At 33.5% G+C, this 10,090-nt stretch overlaps 1 protein-coding gene across 1 annotated transcript; it reads right to left on the bottom strand.

Annotated features, from left to right (window-relative positions):
- Positions 1-2,030: 2,030 nt before the first annotated feature.
- Positions 2,031-2,621, bottom strand: LOC141612572 (kunitz-type trypsin inhibitor KTI2-like). Its single transcript, XM_074431383.1, has one exon. It carries the CDS (start codon positions 2,619-2,621, stop codon positions 2,031-2,033), a length of 591 nt encoding a protein of 196 aa, XP_074287484.1.
- Positions 2,622-10,090: the final 7,469 nt, after the last annotated feature.

Genomic DNA, 10,090 nt, shown 5'->3' with positions numbered 1-10,090 from the left:
GGATGGATAAATGAGATGAACAAATTCAGGAAATAATAAAATTTGATTCAATTTATCTATGTAAAATAGTATTTTATTTATTATAATTTAAGATGGATGTAACTATCTTAAAAAGGAATACAAGTGTGTATTGTCTCCAACGGTCAGCTACAATGCACTGTAGCTTGGTTTGCCATATCGATTTTTAAAGCTACTCGGCTTTCCGGCAACGTACCGCTTTAATAGCAAACTACAATATATGTAGCTTGTATGGATCCCACATACTTGCTTTCATCCAATGAAAATTTACCTTTTATTTTTTTTTCCTAAAGCAAGCATGTAGCTTGGTAGAGCTACCATGCTTGCAAGCTACATCTCATTTTTCCATCTCGAATAAGAGTCCAGAGTAACCCGTAGCTTGCCTTGCCCCATATTTTTTTCTAAGCAAAAAAACTTTGAAGCTATAATACTCTTCAATGGTAAGCTACAATAGATGTAGCTTAAAATGTCCCACTAACAAATAAATATTATAATACAAATTATTTTATTGTTTTTTAATTATTTATTTTATCATTTTAAAGGCCAAGCTATGTAGCTTGACAAAGCTACACCCGCTCGTAAGCAGGACGTACTTTTTGTACTCCAATGGTAAACATACTGCTTGACAATTTACAATATTTGCAAGCAGGTCCTTAAATACAATCATTGGAATTGCTCTTATGGTCTGTCTTTGTTGTTAATTAATTGCCACGATTCCACGAGTGTGTATGAGCATTTCGTGGGCTCGTAGCGGTGCTATATGTGTGCATGGGAACGTTGTTTTGGTTTTGACGAGCATGGAGAATGGGAGAGGTGGATAAATGTTTGCGAAATTGGAGGAGGGTTAGTAGAGTTGCTTATTTTTGTTAGAAAGTAGAAATTTCAAAGAATTTAGTTAAACATATTAAATTTTTATCAATTTTCGCTTTGGTAAATTAAAATTATGGGTTCGCCACTTGTTTTAAGTATATAGGAGATGGACAATGTTTGTGTAATCGTTTAGATAGTAACGAGAGTTTCAGTAATACTGCCGATTCGGTTATTTGTTTATGTATTTTATTTTCCGTGTTTTGCTCATTTGTTTATATTAGAACGTTTCTAATTAGTAATTTGAGCGTTCATATCAATTAGAGTCCACTTACTATCCAACTAGTTTAGATCCCATGCAATTCTATGCATGGATTTTTTTTTTTTGGTGAAGATTCTATGCATGGATTTTACGAGAGGATATATAAATGATAAAAAAAAATTAAAATTGTATTCTTTTTATGTTAAATTTATGATTTATATTAGTAGAATAAAAAATTTTACTTATTTATTTCACAGTCAAATAAGCCTACAAATTTCAAAATATGTTTTAAATATAATCGTTGTGATTTATAGTAGTATGTTTTAATCACACGCATTTAACATAGGCTTCGATCAACGGGGACGAACAAGTCAGTCAAATTTTGACCCTAAATGACTGGATCATTTTGGATTTAAGTTATTTCCAGCCGTATGTTAAAATTTACGGGTTTTTGATTTAAGTTGTTTCCGACCGTGTGTTAAAATTTACGGGTTTTGACCCGAATAGACGAGCTGGGTCAGATTTAATTAAATAGGTCTACTCACAAGTGTATATATAATTTTTTTTTTCAGACAATTCATTTTTTTGATAGCAATGTCAGAACAATTTGTTTTAGGTCTCACACACAAATCACAAATCACAAATCACAAATCCGTCTCTCATAAACTCCAATCGTGAATGTTGCCTCACAAAAATAAAATCATTCTGCAATAGATTTCCTATAATTAAAGACAATATTAAAAAAGTTATCATTTCATTTCGTAAATCAGCATCAAACTTACATAAAACCGTAACACAAGGATAATGAACTTATTGATAAAGTACCTAATCCCTCCGTCTCAATCATTTAGTTACCTTTATTAAAATACCCGTTTACAGGAAAATATATAAGGTAAATAAATAAATAATCAAAACGTGGTTTAATTACTTAAACCCTACAAATCTATGAAGTAGATAACTCGATAACATTGAAAGCTTTCTTGAAAGATACGGTAGTAGGATACTCAGTTAGACCTAAGAGTCCATCATTTTCATATAATCCAACATTAGCACTACTATCTTCATCACTCGGAAGCCAATACTTTAAAATATAGGTTGGTAACAAAGACCTATCCATCTTAGTAATGGAGAATGATGGGTCCCCCTCAACACCGCCGGTGGTGATGTACACTTTTCTGGCCAATGGGTTCAGGGTCTGTCTCCATACCAGGGATTTCTTGCAAGGTGTGGGGCCATGGAAGGCTAGGTTAATGCGTTGGTTGAGGGTAATGTGGAGGTTTCTGAGAGGACTGGAGATCGTAACTGGGGTACCAGGTAAATTTTCCGTTTGTTTAGAAGTTATGTAGAGTGGACACATGCCTTTTTTCTGTGTGTAGGTAAGATGACTACTCTTAGAGGTTACTAGGACAATGTAGTAGCTTTTGCCATTGATTATTGGGTCGTTGTCGATATCGACGAGATAGGCAGTGGAGAATGAAAGGAAAGGGAGAAGGAGAAGAGTGATTAGTGAAGCTTGGAAGAGTAAGGAAGACATTTTTAGGTTAAGTTGAGGATATGTGAAATAGAAAGGGGTAGGGGGATTTTTATAGTAGAGTGGCATGAGTTCTGTTGGAGTATAAATCCACTTGTGAGTCCCACATCGGTGAAAAAAAGAGAGATTGTCTATCTTATAAGGCCTAGGGGTGTTTCTCCCATTGCCAATTGGTTTTGAGAGATAAGAGCATTCTTGGGCTTGTGAGTTAGACTTCTCTCCTCCACCGCGGGTAAGGCCAGACCCATCTCGTGTTTATTAGGTTCACAAGGTTGTTTTTATATTTCTAGGTTTTTACCAAGGAAAATAAAATAATATTATTCGATGTTGGTATCTATATATCACCTTTCTACTTTAGTATAGAGAAACTAAACGACATTTTATATCGCTCTTAATTATTTTTACTTCTTCTACTACAAATTTACAATTAATAAATTATACTCCGTACTACTCTGTATTTAATTATGGAAAATGAGTTAGCGTCACCCGGTGGTGCCCAATCTCGGCGCCACCCTCTCACATGCAATAAATGGGGACTCACAAAATAATGGATACATCCCATAGAATAAGTGGGGACCCCAATAATAAGGGGTGCATGTGAGAGGGTGGCGTTGTATCATTATCCTTCAATTATCTACACTGTATAAGTTAAGGGCCGATACCCTTATTGAAACATGTATTTTTCACTAACTAGTTATTATGTTCACTTATATAATTATATTTAGACCCGTTTTATATTATCTTTGTTTTTATAAATCCGCTTACAAACAAGAGTAAGTGATAATTTCCTAATATTTACCCGCAATACGAGGTTAGATGTTAGTCGCATAATTGCTGACTAACAGCCCTCTCATCTTAATTGTGTTTTTGTAGTTTGAACATGCGAATATAATGTTATGGTTTTTTTTTTTTGAAGGAATATATAATGTTATGGTTAGTTTAGGCACGTAAAGGACATGATTTAACTGCAATCCACCATCAAATAAGACAATGCCTTCTTTGATGGCAATTGCATCTTTTCCGTCTCGAAGCCCACCGCGGCCACCGGATAACGTATGATCGTTTTTGTAACATATGTATTTTTTTTTAACAAGAGATACATTCAGTTTAGTACTTGATTTGGATTAAATAATAAGTTAAACCGGTATTTAAATTGTTCTATAGGACTGTCTTATAGCATAAGACCAGCCCATAATCCAAAAGCCCAAACAATTAACTTATAACTCACCTTTTTAATCAAATAATCAAAAGCCCAAAAAAAATCCCCCTACTACTAAGAGAATAAAATTCTCTTAGTATTTTCCCGCCCGAGTGTTTCTCACTTTGATGGGCCTACCTTATTGGATTGTAAACAGCACAACGCACGTTCTAAGTTGGGCCATCGACTTAAACTAATTGATTTTGCATTGATTTGGCATCATTACTGAAATTATAACGTGATAATTCTTGGAATCTTATACATGAAAATAAATTATGCTTTAACTTTTCTAATTATATAATCCTATATGGAAACAAACTATAATTTGCCCCACAAATTATGCAATGCTAACAATATTAGTTCGAAAATCTCAAATCATAATATCTCGAATCAGAATAAATTACCCCCAATATACAATATCTCATATCAATTCATCAGAGATAAAATCTGAAAAAATAACATCATACTCCATCATTTACCCATAATATATTATGCAATCTTTACCACATATCAATCCCCCTTACTACTACGAGAATAAAACTCTTAGTAGTTTTCCCGCCTAAATTGCATAATCCTCATATGGGCCTATTTATTTGGATATTAAATCATTGGGAATGGGAACGAGAATGGATAACAGCCCACTAAATTGTAGTTAAATGTACATCCCACTATATTATGATAATCTAGGGTATTACTATACAATCTCCATAATTACGCACTAAAATTATTATCCAATCATCTCCATACTTATCATCCTTCATCCGTTAATACATATTTGATCTGATGATATAGATCTAACGAGATTTATGCCTTTAGTGAATATAATAATATAATATTTATTTTTTGAATAAAGTTGACAAAGTAATTCAAATAAAATTCATTAATTTATTCGGATAAAAAGTGTCGACTTTTCTATTTTATTTATTTTAATATTAAAATTTTATCAATATGATCTCCAAGAAACTGAAAATGAGTTGAAACTAATACTCTAAATGCAAACATATCTAGCAATTACATCTAAAAGTTACCGTGCTATAGCACGGGGTCTATACTAGTTAGTTAATAAACTTATAAAAAAATTATTTTATTTTGATAACCTAGAATTTTGTATTAATAACTTGTATATTTAAACATGTTAGTTTTTATCATAAAATATCGTGTTGTTAAAATAAAATTAAATATAAATTAAATTAAGTGTTATTTTTGGGCTTCTCTCCTTTTGGGTCAGTCCTATGGTATAGGACGGTCCTATAGGAGAGTTGCTGTTTATTTTAATATTTGCATTTAATTAAGTTCGTTATTCTTTTTACTAGAAAATATATTTGTTTTAAAATTTGTTTTTGGGTAAATGATGTTACAGCCCATTCATTTTTTTTTTATATAATAATAAAGTTATTATTTATAGACTTAACTTAAACGTAATTGAATATTGTCCCCATCTGTATTTTTTTGAGTAATGTAATTAATTATTTATTCGACGCACGTATAATAATCAATATTATTCCCTCATTTCTGTTCAATTGTTGTCATTTGGTTTTGCCACAAAGACCAAGGAAAGAGGAGGGAGCCAATTACTAAATGACAAGTGAACTAAATTTAGTGTGAATGATCAAATTGCTCATCAAGTTCATTCTTAAAATAGAAAGGATAACAATTGACTGAAACATCCCAAAATGAAAAAGGACAACAATGACAGGGAGGAAGTATCTTGCTTTTACATGTTTAATTTGATATTAATATAATATTGCTTCGCTGTTTGTTTGTTAGGTGTACCCTCTTGTTGTAGTTTATTTGTTGCTTTTTCTTACCTTTTCAATTAGCTAGATTTAGGGGTGTAACCGAGCCGAGCCGAGCTCGAGCTTACCTATGATCGAGCTCGTCTCATATTGTAAAAATCGAGTTCGAGTCCGAATCCGAGCTCTTGAAATCAAGGCCCGGGACCGGCTCATATAATATTTTACGAGCCCGAACCCGAGCTTTGTTTGCGTACCATTTTTTCGAGCATTATTTTAATTATAACGTAATTTTTGATTTAAAATTTCAAAATCAAACGACAATATTATCTTTTTGTTAGCTTATAATAACAATTATTATTATGTAATTTTATCATATAAACTAATATTTTAATGTACTTATGTTCCGGGTGTAATTCCAGAGCAAGTATTGTTACCACCCGTGGCTTGTAGAATGACGTCTTTGCTTGAATCCTCCTTGCGGTCTCCTGAAACGATGAACAAACTGATGGCTCGGCTTTGGCCGAGCGTACTCACTCCGACGCTCAAGTCAGTAAACTTAGAGAGGTAAGTTGTTGCTTGGCTAATTGTATATTGTAGAGAGATAAGAAAGATATTACCAAATGAATACACTACAACAAATTGTCACTTGCGCCACGAATTATGCCACGGGAATTTATAATTCGTGGCTAAAATCTGCTTAGCCATGGGAAAAATTTATTCATTATTTTGGAAAAAAAATTATGCCACGGGATGAGTTTTCCCGTGGCAAAAAGTCACTTGCGCCACGAAATAGGCTACACCCGTGGCAAATAATCATTTTAGCCACGAACTATGTCACACCCGTGACGAAATTTTACTTAGCCACGAATTGTTCCGTGGCAAAAAAAAAAATTAGCCACGAACTAACAAACTCCCGTGGCGAGTATCTTTTCCGACTTAAATTAAGATATTTTCATGTTAAGGCAAACCTAAAATCTAAAAGAAATTTAATCAAATATAAATAATATGAAAATGCATTTAAATATAAAATTTTGCAAACACTTTGATTAATTATTTTAATATTTTTTTATTTTTTTATTTACTTTAATAAGATTTTAAAATTTTATAAACTTATATGCAAGCAAAGAAAAGTTTATCGTCTAAATGTTTTTATTCTTTTAGAAATCACAATTACGTTTTGCAGGTTTTTCAAAACATTTCTAATTTAAGAAATTTATTTTAATATATAATTATATTTATTAGAGCCGTGAGTTTCTTTTAATTTTTTAATTAAAGCATTATAATCTTGAATAACAATCTTAAATAAACGTATCACATTTAAAGACATAGCATATAAAATTAAATAAATAAGTTATTTATCATCTATCTTTGATAAATCTAAAATTAACATATTGTCCAATTGGTTCATTCAAAATTTGATTTACAACTTAATTTGTAAGATATTAATAGAAAAATTTGAATTTGATATAAAATTTAACTTGGTGAGAAAAAAGTTTGGGAAATTTTTGTTTAGGCGTGAAAAAAAACGACAATTAGATTACAAAATTGATTAAATAAAATAACTGCGCTGAGAAATAAAAGAAAAAAATGATCTTCCACAAATAAATTAAGAAAAAAAATGATCTTCCACAATAACAATATAAGGACCCTTTTTCATAATCAATATCAACATAATCAATAATAAGTAATCACTACCAAAATATTAACTTTTTTCTACGATCGGTACTAAGTCGCCTGAAAATCTAATCTCAACCTACTTGAAAAAGTCCAAAAAGCCATCATCCAAGTACAAATCTCCACTCGCCCACTTCCAAAATCCCTCTCTTAGATGAAAGCACCTTTAAAGTAGGAAACAAAATTAGAGTAAGAAGGCGACTTGGTACCTATCGTAGCAAAAAGTTAATATTTTGGTAGTGATTACTAATTTTGATTATGTTGCTATTGATTATGAAAAAGATGACTAAAGTTGGTAGTTTTATCAATTTACCCAAAATTTAATATGGAGAAAATTTTTTCTTGGGATATTCTAAGGTTTGCCCTCGTGGTTTTTGGTTTTCTATCTTGTACCCCTCCTTTTTTTATAATCTATGGTGTATCCTTAAACTCTATACATTAGTCTATACCATGACCTTATTTATTGTCTTTGCTAACTTAGTTTCTTAAATGATCTATTAAATCGTCTGTTTATCATTCCAATTACTCAATAACCTACTCATTTACTTATTAGTTCATCGAATTACTCATTAGCCCACGAAATAGTATACGAAACTAACTAAAAGTTCAAAAAATCTCCATTATGATGTCATGACTCATAACATATGTTTTTAATAGTAGTTGGTGCATATTAAAAGTGATTTATAATGTTTCTCATATAGAATGGTGATACAACATTAATAAGTCAGAATAAAGGTCAACGTATCGGCGTTTGATAGTGATAAAGTTAATGGACAGTTAAACGAGGTTATGATGGAGAAAAACTAAAAAGTTTAGAGGTACAATGTAGAATTGGAAAAAATGAGGGGTACAACATAGAAAACCGAAAAACTCAGAGGTACACCGCAGAATATCCCTTTTTTCTTTGAAAATGAGTACATCACAGGGAAAGTATAGAAATTATAATAATTGAAAGTCACATGTGCAAATAATGTGAAAAATTTGAGATAAAAACGATAACAAAAAGAAATCAGCTTAAGAAAATAAGAGATTCTGTTGTATGATAGTGTTTTTCGTGTTTTTTGAGTAAAAAGTGACTACTGTTTAGTTAATAGTGACCAATTGGGGGGGGGAGACCTTTCATTATAAAAAGTGGTCATTATTTTACCAAAAAATGCTTAATTTTTCATATCGTAGGTACGGCGGTCAGACAATAGCATTTGCGTAAAAAAATATACGAAAAAATGAGTACAAGCGAAATGAAAATAAGAATGTCGATAAACTAAAGAAATAAAAAAATGTTAGGAAAACACGATTAAATTTCCTTTTTGGAGAAAATGGTTTTGCTAACTTGGGCAAACAAATGACGTCAAAATCATTAGTCGGGAGGGTAACATCGAAAATTTGATTGTTTTGGCCAAAATAATATTTTTCCCGCAAAAATTCATAAATCATGTAACATTTTTGTAATTAAATAGTACTAAAGGTAAATTTTGAAAGAAAAAAAATAAACTTAAAAGGATTCAAAGTATTAATTATATCAACAAAGTTAACTTTCAGTTTCGGTAGCACATCAAAAGAACTCTACAGTTAAGCGTGCTCAGGTGAGAGTAGTGTTGGGATGGGTGATCTCCTGGGAAGCCTCTTTGATGCGCGTGAATGCATGACCGGTAAAACCAAAGAACGTTCAAATGAATCGAGTTAACTAGCGAAACCAGTACCGAAATTGTCACGATTTCATATATGATAAAATATCGATCGTGAAAAGAAAATTATTTAACATTTTATTTAATTAATTTTCATATATATTTTTTGCCACCAGAATTATTTTTTGGCCACGGGAAATTTTTTGGCCACGGGAGTTATTAGCCACGAGAGAATCCGTGGCCAAAAATTTAATAATAGCCACGTTCTTGTTTTTCCCGTGGCTATGTTTTTGCCACGGCCACTTGCGTCACGGAAGGTATTCCCGTGGCCAAATGATTTAGCCACGGGAATTTAACACTTGCGCCACGAATTTAGCCGTGGCCCAAGTGCCCATTTGTAGTAGTGATAGTGATTCTTAGGTTAAATTGTGGATCCCTTCCTCAATGAAGGTTGAGGAGTATTTATAGACTTTCACCTTTTGTCACGTAGTGGCCAAGTGGCCAAGTGGCTAGCAGGTGGAAAGACCGTTCTACCCTCGGCCGATAGACCTATGGCAGGCCGGCCGAGGGTCCTTGGATGTGAGTACGCGGATATGTGCCCCGGCTGGCTGGTCGCCAGGCCGAGACCCAGGTGACAGGCTGATGGGTTGCATCGGCTAGACTGTCTAAGTCGTTGACTTTGCTGTGGATATCTTTGACCTTGCTCAATATGTTGACTTGGTCAGCGGTGCAGAATATGCCCCATCAATTTGCCCCCAGCGTAGTCTATGCCGTGGTATGGGCTCCGATGTATGTTGAGCGTATATTCTGCGCAAGTAATTTCTGAAAATTTTTCTGCATCGGGTTCTTCTGCTGTATCGGCTTCTTCACCCTCGGCCTGGTTCTTATTAGGCCGCACCATATCCCCCCTCCACATGGATGTGTAAAGGGCATCCGATGTGGAAAAGAAAGTGACGCTGGCCGAGACCAGGGTTGAGAGTGCCGGTTGTTTTTGATTGCCCCCAAGCCGGTGCTTCCTAGCTTGGTTGATCATGTGGCCGGCGGAGAGCAGATTCTTAGGAATCTGTTGAGGAAGATGAATAGGCAAAGAGATATGAAGGGGCGTGTTGAAGACGCTTGGTCACTGTTGCATTGATTGACGTTCAACTGTTGCAACGATTGACATTCCGTGGTTGCATGTCTGACACGTGTCTGTTCGCTGATTGGCTGACGCTTCATGGGCTGTGCCCTGATTGGTTC

The sequence above is a fragment of the Silene latifolia genome, chromosome 11 (assembly GCF_048544455.1).
Source record: "Silene latifolia isolate original U9 population chromosome 11, ASM4854445v1, whole genome shotgun sequence".
NCBI lineage: Eukaryota > Viridiplantae > Streptophyta > Magnoliopsida > Caryophyllales > Caryophyllaceae > Silene > Silene latifolia.
The sequence above is the reverse complement of the archived record's forward strand: the minus strand, read 5'-3'. Positions and strand labels throughout refer to the sequence as shown.